General features: G+C 36.5%; 1 protein-coding gene across 4 annotated transcripts; it reads left to right on the top strand.

Moving 5' to 3' along the window:
* Positions 1-8,189: 8,189 nt before the first annotated feature.
* LOC125581375 (ENHANCER OF AG-4 protein 2-like) lies at positions 8,190-14,475 on the top strand. Of its 4 annotated transcripts, XM_048746705.1 has the most exons (12): positions 8,212-8,567; positions 8,829-8,905; positions 9,104-9,867; positions 9,943-10,807; positions 10,882-11,395; positions 11,572-11,680; positions 11,849-11,961; positions 12,043-12,230; positions 12,385-13,099; positions 13,199-13,664; positions 13,832-13,912; positions 14,029-14,475. In XM_048746705.1, the coding sequence occupies exons 1-12, from the start codon at positions 8,457-8,459 to the stop codon at positions 14,097-14,099; spliced, it is 4,074 nt and encodes a 1,357-aa protein (XP_048602662.1). In that variant the 5' UTR covers positions 8,212-8,456; the 3' UTR covers positions 14,100-14,475. The 4 variants fall into 4 exon arrangements, with proteins under 4 accessions (XP_048602658.1, XP_048602664.1, XP_048602662.1 ...); XM_048746701.1 differs by having other exon boundaries at positions 8,190-8,567; positions 9,104-10,807; XM_048746707.1 differs by having other exon boundaries at positions 8,211-8,567; positions 9,104-10,807; positions 13,199-13,668.
* Positions 14,476-17,401: the final 2,926 nt, after the last annotated feature.

Here is a 17,401-nt window from a genome sequence, read left to right as displayed (position 1 = left end):
CTTTTATTAGTGCCATATGTATTTTCTCTAGTTTTAAGGCTTTATTTTGTTTTTTGGCGATCATATACCAAACTCTGTCTTTTCCCTAGTTTTAAAAAAACATCTAATTATTTCAATATTTTTGCATAAGCAAAATATGACCAAATTTTGTGAAAAATATGAAAATAATATATCTAATGTTTTTTTTTAAATAATGGTTAGTTAAATGATATGTTAGTAGGAATTAAGATTTTAGCTAATATGTTTTACATATGTTAGTATTAGCTGGAACTAGCCACTCTCATTGGTTTCAGATGAGTGAAAAAAGTTGCAGCTTTTCTATTGACGAGCTAGATTTTGTTGTGATGGTCTGATTTGAAGCAACATGTACGGATTTTTTATGTGGCACATGTTTACATAAAGATTGATAATAGTGTGGGGGTATAATGGGGACGCTCTTATACAACAAGCCGAAGACGCACTTACCAGAGGTGTTGGCAAGGTGATTGTCGGAGATATAGTAGGCCTACACAATAAATACATGGACTATATCGGGGACTGTTTTCAGAACCACTCTCACTTCCACAATGTGTTAAAAAAAAGCTTTTGTAATCTTCTGTGACAAGACAGTGGGTGGAAGATCAATTGCAGAACTACTTGGAATGTTTTGTGACTATCTTCTCAAGAAGGCAGGAGATAACAAGATGAATGATCTCTCAAACCTATATAAGTTTTATCATACAGCTTCCCTACCGTTGGAACCTGTTGCAAAAGTCTTCAGCTCTTATGTATTACAAAAGTGAAGACAGGGACACACTTAATGGTGGTGGTCGCGTGAAGGGCAAGGTGCTTGTCAGAGAGATAGCTGGCTTACACGATAAATACATGGACTATGTCGGGACTGTTTTCAGAACCGCTCTGTCTTCCACAAGGTGTTCAAAGAAGCTTTTGTATTTTTCTGTAACAAGACAATGAGTAGAAGCTCAATTGTAGAATGACTTGCAACCTTTTGCGACAATCTTCTCAAGAAGGCAAGAGATAACAAGATGAATGTGTTGGAGAGAAGATCTCACATTGGAAATATGAATGAGACTTGAGTAATATATAAGGGGCTTGAGTAATATATAAGGGATTTGGGCAAATCCACTTACTGCCAATTGGTTTATAGTTGGAAACCAATGAAACTTGACATTGTATCAGAGCGGGCCAACACCCTGACCCATTAATCCAACCCGGAAAGTGGTCCGATCAACACATTAGCTGATGGCCCATAGAAGGCTCAATTCTTCCAATATTGCTAGGAAAAAATAAAGCATTGTTTCGGAGGGGGTATGATGGATTCTGCGAGATTAATGGTTATACGCACTGTTATCTCGAGGGAGGGTGTTGGAAAGAAGATATCACATCAGAAATATGAATGGGACTTGAGTAATATATAAGGGACTTGGGCCAATCCATTTACCGCCAATTGATTTTAAGTTGGAAGCCCAGGAAACTTGACAAAATGATCTCTCAAACGTGTACAAGATTTATCATACAGCTTCCCTATCGTTGGAACCTGTTTCAAAAGCCTTCACCTCTTATGATATTACAAAAGTGAATGCCTCTATACAAAAAGCTGAAGACGCAGCGGCTACTGGTAGCTTGGACGGACATGTGCTTGTCACAAATATAATTGACCTACACGATAAACACATGGACTATTTTCGGGGACTTTTTCCAGAAACACTCTCTCTTCCACAATGCGAAGAAAGACGCTTTCAAAATCTTCTGTAACGAAGAAGTTGCTGGAAGTCCAAGTGCAGTACTACTTGCAACCTATTGCAAAAAACTTCTCAAGAAGGCAGAAGGAGATGACACGAAGGATGATATCTCAACGATGTTCAGGTTTTATCATGCAATCTCCAAAGGGTTGGAACCTGTTGCAGAAGCCTTCAGGATTCAAGTTACCACAAAAGGGAACGGTCTTATCGAACAAGCCGAATATGCACTTACTAGTGGTGGTAGCGTGGAGGAGTAGATGGTCGTCAGGGACTGGTTTCATAAACTCTCCCTCTTCAACAAGTCATTCAAAGAATTTTGTAATCTTCTGTAACAAGACATTGGGTGGAAGCTCAATTGCAGAACTACTTGCAACCTTTTGCGACAATCTTCTCAAGAACGCATGGAATGAAAAATCGAATGATGACTCTACTATTAAATCTACCATTGACACTGTAGGCTTCCTTTTTTCATATGTTCACTGTCATTGACCCCTGCTTTGATGCTAAAACATTTTCTTAAATGAATACATGTTGTTAAGTTGCTTGACTAATTTATAAGTGACATAGATCTTTTCGCCGAGTTTTATAGGTACACTCATCTCTGCCTCCAATATCTTATTGCTTAAGTTAGTGGATTATTGAAGATAGTATTTAGAAGCTTGTTTTATTGCAGGAGGAAGCTAGACAACAGGCTCTTACTTCATCACAGTGTTTGTGATGAGCATGAAAGAAGTATACTTACAAAGCTCAGAGGACAATTCGGTGCGGGGTTTTACTTATCAGATGGATGGCATGGTTAATTAAATGATATGTTAAGTTAGAAATATAAGGTTAACTATGCTTGATCTTTTGTACAGTTAGCTAATATGTTTTATTACAGGTGACGGATATGTCATTGTCAAAAGAACTAAATAACGGCTTCAAGGAATATATTCGCAATGCTGGGATTGTGTTGTAAAATGCAGAAAATTTCAGATTTTCTTCATGTTCCTTTTTGTTTTGCTTTTGTTCTTGTTCAAAAGGAACACATTTTTGGACTTTTGAAAGCTTAGAGTGAAGTGGTGGAGAAACTGATTTTTCACTTGCTTACATTACACAACTTTGGCCACTACATATTTAGAGAAAATAGAACACACTTGATCTTCTCTATATTGCCTTATTTCTTACTTAGACTTAGGAATACTTTCCATATAGCCCATACTTTTTGACTTATACTACTGCAACAAGTAAAAGATTTTTACAAAGACTTTTACATACCTAAACAACAGCTTGACTTGTTACTCTTCTTTTCCCACGTTTTTTGTTTTGTGGTTTGAGAACAAATAGGCATCATTCAACACTCCCTCTTGCCTTTTGTTTCTCAAACCAGGTTAATCCCAAAACCTATGGACCAATCCCTTTGACAACATCAACATAACGCATTTCAACGTTTGGTTTTTCAGTCTCTGATAAGAATCGACCAAACCAACAAACAATTAATAACATATAAAGTTCTATTGGTCCCCTCCACTTGCAAGTTAGCTTTTGAGTGGGTTCTACCATTGGACTTTAGATGGGCTTGATTGTGAGGTAATTGTGCCAAATGATACACTTAAGTGTATCAAATGGTATCAGAGCAATTCGTTCCTTAGACCCAGCGATTACCTCTCACCAGTGTCGGGGACGTTGCTGTTTAAAAGGAGCGGTATTGATAAGAGTCTTACATCGACCAAACCAACAAACAATTAATAACATATAAAGTCCCATTGGTCCCATCACTTGCAAGCCAATTGTGCTAAATGATACACTAAAGTGTATCAAGTCTCCACTTTGTTCTGATTGTGCAATCCTGGAACGTTCACTTTCTTGTTTCCTTCCTTGATTTCATTCTGATCTTGTTTGATTTTAACTGAGCTTTGAATCTATTCTCCATGTACTGTCTTATTTGGTGAGTTTCCTTGAAACTGAAATCATGAAACTCCCTCTTGCTTTATTCTCATAAACATTTTTGTTCACTGATTTTTCTTGGGATTAATGTTTCAAATGATGTATATATTGTGATTGAAGAAATCACTGTTTTTCTTTTATTACAAAAATAGTAGCACAAGGATGCCAGCTGCAGAGATCTCTTAATACAATTGTAACGCAGGCCATGAACCATGAGTTCATTTAGTTTGGCTGGTTGTTTAATACTATCTAGCTCTTGTGGCTCTTGTTACAAACACGATAAGCAGAACAACAATGGTGAGAAGAACCGTCATTTGAAGTTTCTCCATCGCTGGTGCAGCACCTGTGGCTAACACAACCGTCTCATCTCCACTGAAGAGGTCAGTGACTTACTTAGTGACTCCTTCCATTACGTCCATGATTCTGATGGCACTTCTCTGAAGCAATCTCCTTATGGAGTTCACGGATAAACCAGAGTCTTCTTCTGACCTCTCAGCTGCGTTAATAAATCAATGAAAACTCCTTCACATAAAATCATATCATCGTTTAGAACCAGCACAGTCCACTTTTATATTTTTCTTACCATTGGTAATGACTAATGAGCTCCCGGAAAACCTCATTGTTTTATACTATAATATCAGTGAACTAAGTAGAGGTTTAGACTAGTCAGATTGTTGTTTAGTGTGAGGAGTCACAGCCTTTGAAGGTTTGCTTATTTGAAAAGTTTAATGATGTCGCCTGCTATTCCTTAAAGCCGTGATCTGTATTCTTGGCTTTTTCATTAACTTATGGTAGTTTGTGTTAGAACATCATTCAGATTCTTATGGTAGCCTCTGAGATAGTATGGCGAGATTCTTTAAGATCTCTGTGACAAGCCTCATACTGTCTTGTTGATTGATAGTTGTTTCTATCGTTATCTCATTTGTCTTCATAAAAAGCTGTTAAGAAATTCGAATATTTACTTTTATATATGGATTTGGTTCTCCTATAGAGAATAACAAAGAATGTGATTTCAACATTTTCACACAAATTAGAAAAATAATAAAATGTGTTGAATTTTTGATAATTACAATTATTTAACTAATAATAATTGAAATAAATAAAAAAATTCTAAATTTAATATATTTAACCACTAATATTAAATTTAATTATGTATAAATTGCATTAAAATTTTAAATAACATTTTTATATAATACGAAGAAATGTTAAAATGATAAATATTATGGAACAGTAGGTATACTAAAAATTTTAACAATTTTTAAAAGTACATATATGACCAATGGTTTGACTCTTGAGATACTAGAGTATTCAAAGCCAGCTTGTCCGCGGGCAACAGTCTGGCCTTCTTCTTTGCTCTTCAATCGATGCTTAACTCAAGCTTGTCCATAGAACTTGCTCCGCTAAGCGACTAGCTGCCTTTCTCTCCTAAGTCTGTAGCTCAAGTTTACTTTAGCTAGCGCTACCTTTAGCAAGCAAGTGAGTTACAAACTCTTTATCCTGATATTCCCTTCGGTCCGAAAAGTCTTTGTTTTCGTTTCTTATTATCTGACTCCCGTTTGTTTGTTTAACTCAACACCAGCACCTGGAGGAACCCCTTACTTGTCTGATATATTTGGTTTTTAGGGATATATTAATTAAACATTAAATTAAACAAAAAAGGAAATATAAGAGAGAATTATGTTGAATTGGATCTCTACTTACATGTAAAAGAAAATAAGGAAGGAAAATAAAAAGCTGACAAAGAGTTTTTCATTTGTATTCTCTCTCTCTCTCTCTCTCTCTCTCTCTCTCTCTCTCTCTCTCTCTCTCTCTCTCTCTCTCTCTCTCTCTCTCTCTCTCTCTCTCTCTCTGTACGTGAGCCGTATCTGTATCCGTTTGACGGCACAACCAGCGAAGCTCCGGTGGAAATAGTTTCCGGATTGGAATCGAGATTGAATTGCACAATTCCGTTGAAAATTAGGGTTTATAGAATCATAATGATTAAAGTTTCCATTTGTTTCATTAGTGTTCTAGTCACTAAATTATGATTTAAAGTGTAAAATCATCAATGATTTTCTCTGGTCCAAGAATAATAACAATCGACTTAATTGTAAAGAGTAAGAGTGTCCACTATTAACGACGTATTATGGGTCCAAATGGCCATTTACATGCTTAGAGCATGTTTATTGCATGCCTCTTATGTTGGGGTTATTATCGTAATATAAGATACGATCTCTTAGCTTTTAACTAAAAACACTAAGAAACGTCTCTTAAATAAGAGATATAAGAGATGTCTCTTAGCTTTTTTAGTTAAAAGCTAAGAACCGTATTTTATATTACGCTAAAAACCCTAACCTAAGAGACATGCAATAAACATGCTCTTAGAAAGTTAGAAGAACAAGAAAGTGATTATTTTGTTTTATTTTAAGATAAAGATTAGTGGAATTACACTTTACAAAAAGATATATTAGTGGAATTAAGCATTATCTTCAATTTTCAGTTTTCACCTTAAAATGAAAATAAAATTACAGTAAAAAACTGCAACTATAAATACTTTTTCCGCTATTCTGCAGATGAATCAGATAAAATTTGTTTTCATGTTCCATTTAATTCAATTTTACACTAATCACAATCATGTAGACCATATTTATTTTTATATTCCACTATTTCGGCTAATCTACTAAAATCTCCAAATTAAACCTAATGATCTGTCTTATTATGCATTTAGACTTTAGTACATCTAATCAATTTTTATTTATTTTGGGAGCATTATCATCAATTCACTTACTGCTTTTACTAGTGTCATATGTATTTTCCCTAGTTTTAAGGTTTTACTTTTTTTTTTTTTGGCGATCACATACCAAACTCTGTTTTTTCCCTAGTTTTAAAAGAACATCTAATTATTTCAATACTTTTGCATAAGAAAAATATGATCAAAATAATATATCTAATGTTTTTTATAAAAAATAATGGTTAGTTAAATGATATGTTAGTAGGAATTAAGATTTTAGCTAATATGTTTTACATAAGTGACGTGTATGACAAAGGGCTCCAGGAATATATAGAAAATGGTAATACTAAAATACCAAAAAGAGTTGATTTGACGGTCACTGTCCTGAGCACATGTTATTGGCCTAGTTATAGAATACCAAAAGGGGTTGAATTAGAATGTAAGCTTGAAAAGCCAAGCATTGCAATTAGTTTCTTTGGTCATTGATCAGCTGAAGAAGGAGCTTCCAAATGAAAAGACAAGACTAGTTCTGGAGAAGATTCTGGAAAGCATTTCAGCTGGGTTTGAAAACAAATCCTCTTGTGACCAAAAAGTTCTGTTTGACTTGAGATATTTCCTTCTTCGTGATGAAGACATTGGAAACGAGAGCATGGCAGCTGAGTTTGCTCTGGATCTGTTGCTTAAAAGGCTGAAAAGTAAATGGGAAGAGCTTAACCAAGAGGAGTGGCTAGCCCCATTTATATGACTGATTATTGGTTGCTCGAGAAACCAACGGCTTGTATATTCAGCTTAGTGTTTTGCTTTTGTTGATCATCTTCCATTGCATTCCCTCACCCCTGAAGGAAATAAATACGAATGAGATACATTGCTAACATAAATGTTAAGCATTGCAAAATCTAGAAGCAATATCCCCCTTGCTGTTTCGTTGTCATTCTTTCAATTTTATCAGAAGTAATAAGATGAAGATAGAGCACAGCTAACAGAAGTGATGAAGTTGCCTGAATTTGAGAATATAAAGAGCAACCAACACCGTAGAGCTCTTTTGCTCTTCAAAGCGATGGTAGAGGGGAGGTCTATGGATATCGAGATTCATGAAATTGCATCCAAGTTTCATCCTTGTTACTGTCGAAGACGTAACACTCATTTTTTCTTTCGACTGAAATTTCAGCATAAGTCATCTTTGTGTAAAAACTGTTCAAACAACACATTAGTAAAAAAATCATCGTCGTAAACAAAAATCAGATCTTTTACTTAACCATTCCCCTTAGAAACAAAGTGACAAACATTTGATTCATCAATCAATAAATTACATATCATATGAAACCATTATATATATATATTTCCTAGAAATTACTTCAGAAGTAATTTGACACATATACTTTTTACAATCAATTTTATAAGAAAATGTGACATGACTACTAAAATTAATGACATAACTTATACTAAATATGACATAACCAAATTATATTTAATATTAATTTATATTTTTGATAAATTTTTAAAAATATGATAATAACTCATCCATTACATAAAAAGTTGATCTATATTTTTGGTAAACTTTTTATAATATCGTAATAACTCATAAATTATCATTAAAATAAATATATGCAAATATGACATTACAAATTCAAAATGTTATTTAATTCTGTTTTTATAATTATACAACTTCTATGACTAGTGGCTTATTATTATTATTTTGAAACACGTAGAATTAATATATTTTGTTTTTAGGGAGTATATTAATTAACCATTAAATTAAACAAAAAAAGGAAAATAAGAGAGAATTATGTTGAATTGGATCTCTACTTATATGCAAAAACAAAAAGGAAGGAAAATAAAAAGAGCTGACAAAGAAGAGTAAACCAACATCATCGTGTAGAAGAAATTCAATTCAATTCAATTCACCTCTCAACCCTAAAGCCTCATCGTCTCTCTCTCTCTCTCTCTCTCTCTCCGTCGCTCCGTCGCTGTACTTGATCCGTATCTGCATCCGTCAACGCGTCAACCAGCGACGCTCCGGATTGAATTGCGCAATTCCGTTAAAAAAATTAGGGTTTAATAGAGGAACCAAATCGCCTATGGCTCCGGGGCGTAAAAGAGGAGCGAGCAAGGCCAAGGCCAACGGGAAGTTGATTCTCGGTGATCTCGTCCTCGCCAAAGTCAAAGGCTTCCCCGCTTGGCCTGCTAAGGTTCGGTTTATCTTTTAATTCGTTCCGGTTTAGTTCCGGTTTAATTTGATTCTTGGTTTGGATTAGCTCTAGTGTTGTTCTCTTTCTTTTATTTTAGTTTCAGTTAGTTACAGTCATAGACTCATATGTTACATTGTTGATAAATATTCTACAGTTGCATTTATGATGAACATGTGTTGATAAAGGTTTCGTCTTTGATGAATAGTGAGCGTGAAAGTCATTTTGAATTCGTTTAGTCTCTCTTTGTTTTTTGAGTTTCAGGTTAGCAGGCCTGAAGAGTGGGATCGTGCTCCAGATCCTAAGAAGTACTTTGTTCAGTTCTTTGGTACGCAGGAGATGTAAGCAACTCTCTTATTATACCTTCTCATCTAGATAGTTATATTAACTGTAGGTCTCGGTTATATCAGGTGTTCTATTGCCGTAACTAAAGTTTTCACCTTTACTCACCATGTTACTTGATGTTTAGGTTACTATGTGTTTGGAGTTGATTTTGTTATTTGCATTGTTTTTGACGAAGTTATGTTACTTTACTGCAGAGCTTTTGTTGCACCGCCTGATATTCAAGCCTTCACTAGTGAGTCAAAGAGCAAACTGTTGGCAAGATGTCAAGGTAAAACGGTCAAGTACTTTGCACAGGCTGTGACGGAGATATGCACAGAATTTGAAGAGTTGCGAAATCACAAGTCGAGTGTTTTGGGTAATGAGGATCCGATGGATGCTGCGGATCCTGGTTTGGTAAAGGATGAGACAGTTGATGGAACAGATCACACCGTCACTGATTCTGATGGAACTGATAACTTAGATTCTGAGGTGGGACCTTACTTCCCCAAAGTAGAAAAGAAAAGAGTTGAAACAGAGATCACAGCCACATCCTCGGGTAGCGAGTCACTAGAGCAGGTGGACCCTAAAATAAAGGAAGGAGATTTTGATAAAGGAACTGACGGTGATGGTTGCACTAAGGAATTTGGTAATGGTGAAAAGGGTCTGCCCAACGGTAAGAGAATAAAGAAGGAAGCAGGTGGCTCGGTCAGAGAAGGGAAAGATACAGTTCATAGAGACAAAAGCGATATCTCCCATGTCCCTGATGGTCGAGATACTAGTGGTAAACCCGATCCCAAAAAGTCAAAAGGTCTGTTGACAGAGAAATCTAGCTCCAAAGTGTCTGGTGTTAAGCAAGAAAAATCAATTGGCGTTAAGGATGGGGTTTCCGGCAAGAAAAGGAGGCTTGAAAGTGAATCAGGGAAGCCTGCATCAAGAGTAGATGAAAGCTCACGTGCGGCAAAAAAGCCGCGATGTGAAGGTAAAAATGACAAGGAAAAATGTGTAACTGATTCTACTGGTACTGTATCACATATTAAGCGTGAACTTGTTGTAGGACTAAGTGCTCGTGGAGGTGATTTACAATATGATAAAATAGTTGTAACTAAGCGCCGGAGACAAACAGTGGAGCATGATAACTCGCCTCCTCTTTCTGGGTCCCGTGTTAAATCCGGGAAAGGTCAGCTGGAACAGAGAGACCGTTCGTCTGTGACTGATAAATCCGGGAAAGGTCAGCTGGAACAGAAGGACCGTTCCTCTTCTGTTAGTAATGCCAAGGTTCCAGCTTCACAGTCGCTGAAAAAAAGGAGGGCTGTTTGTGTATATGACGAAGATGATGATGAAGATCCAAAAACCCCATCACATGGAAGTCAATCCGTTGTTCCCAAAGCAACGCCAGTATTGGCTGATGGTCCTAAAAATGCTAACGTATGTCGTGGTACTTCTACCAAAGCCAGAATATCTGCTGGATCTACAGAGAGTACGGGACTAAGGAAAGTACCCCTGCGTAAACATTGCGAGGATACTTCACGTGTATTATCAGATAATGTGGAGAATTCTACAAACAGTTTACCCGTGGTTAAAGTCATCAGTGAGTTACCGGCAAAGGATGTCAAGCAAATCTTGCGATCTCCTATGAAGTCTCCTCAGCTGGTGTCACCTAACAAGCAGGTTGCAGGACAGCATAAAACTGCCAAACCACCTGTAAAAGTTTCGGATGCAAAGAAGCCTCATAGTGAGTCTGGTAAGGAATCAGTTGTGGGATCTGATAAAGTAAGCCCTTCCCAATCTCAGCCAGCAAATCAGAGACAAAGACCAGCTTCAGTTGGAGATAAGCCAACGGTGGTTTCAAATGCTGCGTTACGTCTGAGTGATACTGTTGTTGTTTCAAAAGACACTTCTGGGGACTTGTCTGCTGTTATGTATGTCACGTTCTATCCGTTATCTTTTTGTGGTTTTGTTGTTCTGTCGCTTATAGTTATTTCTTATAATGCAGGCTTGATTACAATCGAGAAAATGGGAGTGCTCCATTCACCAGAGCGAGGACCCCAGATTCGGCTGCATCTATGAAGGATCTAATTGCAGCTGCACAGGCCAAAAGAAAACTAGCACATTCACAAAATTCAGTTTCTGGGAATTTGAATTCTAGTTTATTAAACATCAGTGAAACACAGATGAGGAGTCATAGCCCAGTTATGGTTCAGAATGCTTCAGCTTCTGCGGCCATCGTAATGCCTGTCGCTGTTCAAGGACATCAACAAGACTCTTTTCCGTCAAATCATGAGCATCAGTCCTCATCAAGAAATCAAAATGAGACTGATGATCATGAAGAGAGAAAACTTAGTTCAGGGCATGAGTCAGTTGGAGGTTCACTTAGTGGTGGCACTGAGGCTGCTGTTTCTCGGGATGCTTTTGAGGGTATGATAGAGACCTTATCAAGAACTAAAGAAAGTATCGGACGTGCAACGCGCCTAGCAATTGATTGTGCCAAGTATGGGATTGCTAGCGAGGTAAGATGGTCGGTTGGTTTTTATTTTTGTTCCGTCTTAAGGCTGTCAACAAAATTAGTGTTAGGCTGCGCAGTGAAAGTCACTTTTAAGTTGCGTTTTTTAAGCTTAACTTATTGGATGTTTAGCTTGCTACGTAAACTGCTTTAGCTGAGAAATTTGTTTGTGTTTATACCTAGGTGGTGGAACTTCTCATACGAAAGTTGGAAAATGAGCCTCACTTACATCGTAAAGTGGATCTGTTCTTTCTTGTTGACTCTATCACCCAGTGTTCGCACAACCAAAAAGGTATTGACTACCTGTTCTCAATTTTTCATTTCCCTGAATTGCTAATAGTATTTGGATTTTGTTGTTTATTGTTTTTGACTGCATTTCAAGGAGTACACTAGTATAGTTTGCTATCAGAATATATTTGTTCCTATAGATAATTAATGATGCTTGCGAATTCTTTTGTAGGTATTGCTGGTGCTTCATACGTTCCTACAGTGCAAGCTGCTTTGCCACGTCTTTTAGGTGCTGCCGCCCCTCCAGGGACCGATGCTCGTGATAACCGTCGTAAATGTCTCAAGGTACTTTTACTATTTGCTCGTTTTGAGGTTATCTTTGCATTTTCGTTGGCTGGAGTCATTGACGTCCTCGCCTTTTTGTAGGTTTTGAGGTTGTGGCTTGATAGGAAAATTTTCCCTGAATCTGTTCTGCGTCGCTATATTGATGATATTGGAAATTCTAGTGATGATGCAACTGGTGGGTTGTCCATGCGGCGTCCTTCCAGATCTGAGCGTGCTGTAAATGATCCTATAAGAGAAATGGAAGGGATGCTTGTTGATGAGTATGGCAGGTATGCTAAACGCTTGTCTTGCTTAGTAGTTTACTGTATGGGCTTTATATATGGTGATTACAAAAGAAAAGGCAAAGTCAATTTATTTATTTAATGAGTTTAGTATCAGTCTTTCGAGTGTTAATAAACTTATATGCCAATTTTTTGTCTGCAGCAATGCAACTATTCAGCTACCAGGGTTTTTCTCTTCTCGTACCTTTGAAGATGATGAAGAAGATGACGACGATCTTCCAAATCTTCCAATACCACAAGATGCGAAAAACACATCATCTGGTGAACCTTTCAATGCTTTAGAAGACTTGGAAGCACGTGATACTTTGAGTGATAGACCTCATCGATTTTTGGAGGATGTAGATCGTGAACTTAAAATGGAAGATGTATCTGGTCAGCCGAAAGATGTAGCACCTTCCGCTTCCTGTAAGAATGAGACAAAGGAGCAGTCACTGGATGCTAGGGAACCAGTTGCAGAAAAGTCAACTTGGGCGCCTCCTCTTCCAGAGGATTCTCCTCCCCTGCCTCAAGAATCACCTCCATCTCCCCCTCCTCTACCTCCTTCTCCACCACCTCCATCCCCACCTCCTCCCCCATTGCTGCCACCACCACCTCCTACAACACAATTCCCACCTCCTCCTCCATCTCCATCTCAGTCTCCACCACCACCGCCCCTTTCACCTCCACCTTCACCGCCACCTCCACCTCCACCTCCACTGCCTGCACAATCTATAGCTTTACCACCATCGTTAACAATTCAACAGTCCATTGCTAGCCATCAACAGTTACCACTTCAACTAGGCTTTCCTCCAGCATATCCATTATCGCATCAAACATACCTAGGATCTATGCAGCAAGACCAATGTACCATTTTCACTGTAAGTTCGTTGATTTATTCTGTTTGATGCTTCACAAATTCATAATGTACATTTTCCTCTTTTATCATTTATGTTAAAACTCCTGGGCACCATATGCAGGGTGATCAAATTGTCCAAGGGCCTGGAAGTTCTTTACGTGGAAGTCATGTTGAGGGGCCTGGAAAAACTGAATTTTTCGTGCAGCAGTCATCTAATTTTTCTCCAGCAGGAGTCTACAGCTCCAGAGAGCCTTCAGCATTTACTTCCTCCAGACAACTAGAATTTGGGAACAGCGATGCACAGAACCAACGGTTTCAACCGAACACTCTTCTGTCCCAAAGACCTATGCTTAGGCACCTGCCTTCAGCACCGTCCAGTCATTTTCCCTATCCAAGCCATGTTCAGTCACAATCCCAGCGTTCCTACACTCATCCTTATTCTTTCCCACCTCAACGCGATGATGGACGGCGTTTTAGAAATGAGGAGCCATGGCGGATGTCTTCAAATGGGCGTAGTGCAGAAAACCAGAGTGGTGCCTGGATACCTGGAAGAAATTCACATCCAGGCCTTCCTAGAGCCACAGACAGTATGTAGATACTTGATACCTTATATACTCTCTTTAATGTTGAATCCTATTAATTTGCATGATTGCTTGTGAGCATTGGGATACATCTGTTAATCATGATTTTTCAGCTTGTATGTTTGTGTCATGGCTATCCTTGTGATTGATCGTCTTATTTGCAATTTCACCAGATTTTTTTCGGCCACCTTCAGTGCCAATGAGCTATCAGCCTTCTTCTGCCAGTAACTTACAAGCCGTCCCTACAATTCAAGGTGAGACTATCTCAGCCCATTTAAGGTCATGCAAACGTTAGCATCTGATTGCAGATTCTCAAAGACACTGTCAAGAAATTTATGCTTACCTTATTATTTTACATTACCCATTTAAGGTCATGCTGCTTCCCAGATGCTACCATCTCGGCCAGACATGCCTACGGCGAATTGCTGGAGGCCAGCTTGAGGTTAGAGGTAGAATTTCGTTGGTCTGCTCCTGTCAATATCAATGGAAAAAGGAGCTTCTAGTGCCTCATTAACAAGATTAATCCTCTAGGTTTGAGTTTCTAAATTCTAAAATTAAGTTAGTGCTGTCATCAAACAGTTAACAGTTATACAACTTTCTCTTCTATGAAGGACTTTTTCACTTCTAAAGGCATCAAAACAACTTTTGTCAGGATTCTGTAAATTATAATTTTTCCTGACAATTGTATCGGGGGGATCAATTTTCTCACAGATTAGGTTTTTTTTTACAATTGGTTAGGACTTCTGTTTCTCAGTCCTGTAATTATGCCAGTCACAATGTGCACAAAGCTTTTAATGGTTAAATGAATTTAACTTCATAGTCAAATTATATTTATGATTCATTTTCTAATCTATGTAATGGGTCTTTCATGATTAATCTTTGCTGACTATTGAGTGTATTTGCAAGAATTTCCCTGAGTTTGCTTCTTTGTTAGTTCCCAGACTTGAGACCTATTGCTTAATCTGTATATTGTTGTTTGGATAAGTACAGTCCCTTTAGGTCCATGCATGTGGCAGCTTCAAAATTTTCTTCTTTCTAGTAATTTTTTGTTCTCATGTCTTTCTCTTCTGGGGCTAAGCTTGAGACATCCAGCTAATCTTATGTCAGTGTGTTCGAAATAACAGCCATCTTAACTTGTTTTCCTAAGCATGTTCTTGCAGCTACCTGACGACGGTGTCGTGTTTAAGAGTCGTTTACATAATTGCCTCTTTATGTGGTCGTGGTCATGGCCATGTGGGTACGACATGTGAATACGTGTGCTATTTTCTTAGGCTTTGCTCAAGATATAATCTTTGGTTTTGAGAAAAGATTTTCTCTTGCATATATATATATATCTTCAAAGTGGTGTAGCGTTTTTCAACTATGTGTTATTTGACAAATATGTCTCTTGGTTTGTGGCGTTTGATTATTCCAGAGATTTATAATTGGCGCATTGGCCTAATCACTAATTCTGGTCTAAGATAACCATTTTGCCACTTTTCCAGTAATCCAATGCTAATTCCCCTATAAAATCCTGTTTCCTTTAAAAAAAGTAGTCTTTTGCACGCCTTATATGTTTTGTGGCGGCACCCCCTTTGCATCTATGTGTATTGCTTTGATCCAAAAAGTGGGAACACTTATGTTTCTCCAGTGACGGTCTAATTTTTTGTGATTCAGTGCTATTTTGTTGCGGTCTCTCTCTGCCCTCCGTAGATTAATTTGTCAAACTACTTCTTGCTTGTTCTGTTAAGTACATTCTTGTTGGGAAACATACTTTAGTCGGCTATTTTGAGGGGTATTCAGTAGTAGCAAGTATATGGGAATTTTCTTTTCTAAGAGTATTATTCATCGGAGAGAATTACATATTTGGCATCAGCAGTTGGTCGAGTTTACTTAATCTTGTGTCTGGCCATGTGGATTTTGTCAGATCAAGCTGCCATGTACAGTTAGCTTTTTTTATTTTTGTGTATGATTGTGTTTGTGCTGACTTCAGTTGCGAGAACATCTCTTGAAGGTGTTGAGTGAATTTTGTCTTATAATTCACCTGTAGGCAATGGTGGTCTTGATCGGATAATACAAAAGTTTGATGTAAGAAACTTCTCTTGTTCTTGTACTCTTTGTTTTCTTCCTAGTGTACAGTGAAACTACAAAGAACATATAGGGACACGGATTAGAAAACGCTTGTTTATTGTGGTGGTGTTTTTTTCAGGTGTTGAGATTCTGAGATTGGTTCGGGAGCTGAGAGTTGCAGGTCTCCTCTTATCAATCGAGTTTCTCAGGCTGTGAGGTTAATTCTTTCGTCACTGATAGATCGATCATTACCTCAGAACGGCCTTCATTGTTTAGATTCTTGGACAGAAAGTAAATTAAAGCCAGATCACTGAAGTCTGAAACTAAACGTTGGTATATTATCCTAGAAAATGTTGTTTTACCAGACTAATCAATAGCTTTGTAATTAATAGTTATAATTCATCAACTGATCTTGTAACCAAAAGATCAGTCCTTTTGATCTACATAGGATGTTTGCACCGTTAGTAAAGTTAATTCAAAGGTTTAACTTCAAAAGGTGTTAACAAGACTCACTATGTTTCATGATATAAATAGTTTTAGTTAAAAGCACGACAATTGAGAAAATTGTCACTATTGGAAAAGTATCATTAAATATATAAATTAGATATAACTGAATCAATATTAAATAAAATTGATTGGTCACATTATACCTAATATACGAAAGTCGCATAAAATGTGGAAATAGTTTATATTTTGAAATCAACAAAACATTTTAAAACTATCTATATTATTAAAACTGAAGTACACTTTAGTAATGTTTGGAAACATGAATAGTACTATAACTGAAAATTGTTTGGAAACGAAGATAGCAGTACTACATTAATTGTATTTCCATATTTCACTCATATTAATTATATTGTCTTAACAATATTTCACATCATTAATTATATTACCATAATAATAATAGTGTAGATTTTATTTAGTAGTTAATCAATATTAGTTTTGTGTCAATTATAAAATCAAAAAAGTAAAATAACTGAGTTTTGCATAAGGTTAAATGTTTGTTTTAATTTGTTTTACTATAACATTTTTTTTTAATCAGTGGAAAATTACGTAGCCAAAAACATAATTCAAAAATATGTTTAGTGAATAAAATCATAACTTAAATCAAAATAATAAAAATGAATTACATTCATTGTCACTTAATTTTTCACTCAATATAATTGCTTACTAAATAAAAAAAAAAACTCTTTCAGTTTCACTTAATTTAGCAAAACACATAAAAAATACATTTATATTAGTTTATAAAATCAGTTAGGCATGAACACTAAATATCCACTTAGGTACGAGTCGTTCCTTTCGGGTATCGTTTTATTTTGTTTTAAAATTACTCACTCCTTGAATATTATAAATTTATGTGTAGGTTTTGAGTTGAATCCTTTTGAGTCTGGATGAGTTTGGTTCTGATGTATATGACCCTAAAATATCTAAATAACCAATGTATTTGAAACGGGTTTGGATATTTGTACCAAAAATAACCATATTATCTGATTCGATCCGGATCTTTTGAATACAATTAGTTATATTACGACATATCTAAAATATAAAACACTAATTATGAAAAACAAATATTAATGTATAAAAATATAAGTATAGTTTTATTTTAGTAATTTCATTAATTATTTTACTTTAACAATATATCACATCATTAATTATATTTACCGTAAAAGTAATAATGTAGATTTTTATTTATT

This window comes from Brassica napus, chromosome A2 (assembly GCF_020379485.1).
Source record: "Brassica napus cultivar Da-Ae chromosome A2, Da-Ae, whole genome shotgun sequence".
NCBI lineage: Eukaryota > Viridiplantae > Streptophyta > Magnoliopsida > Brassicales > Brassicaceae > Brassica > Brassica napus.
The sequence above is the reverse complement of the archived record's forward strand: the minus strand, read 5'-3'. Positions and strand labels throughout refer to the sequence as shown.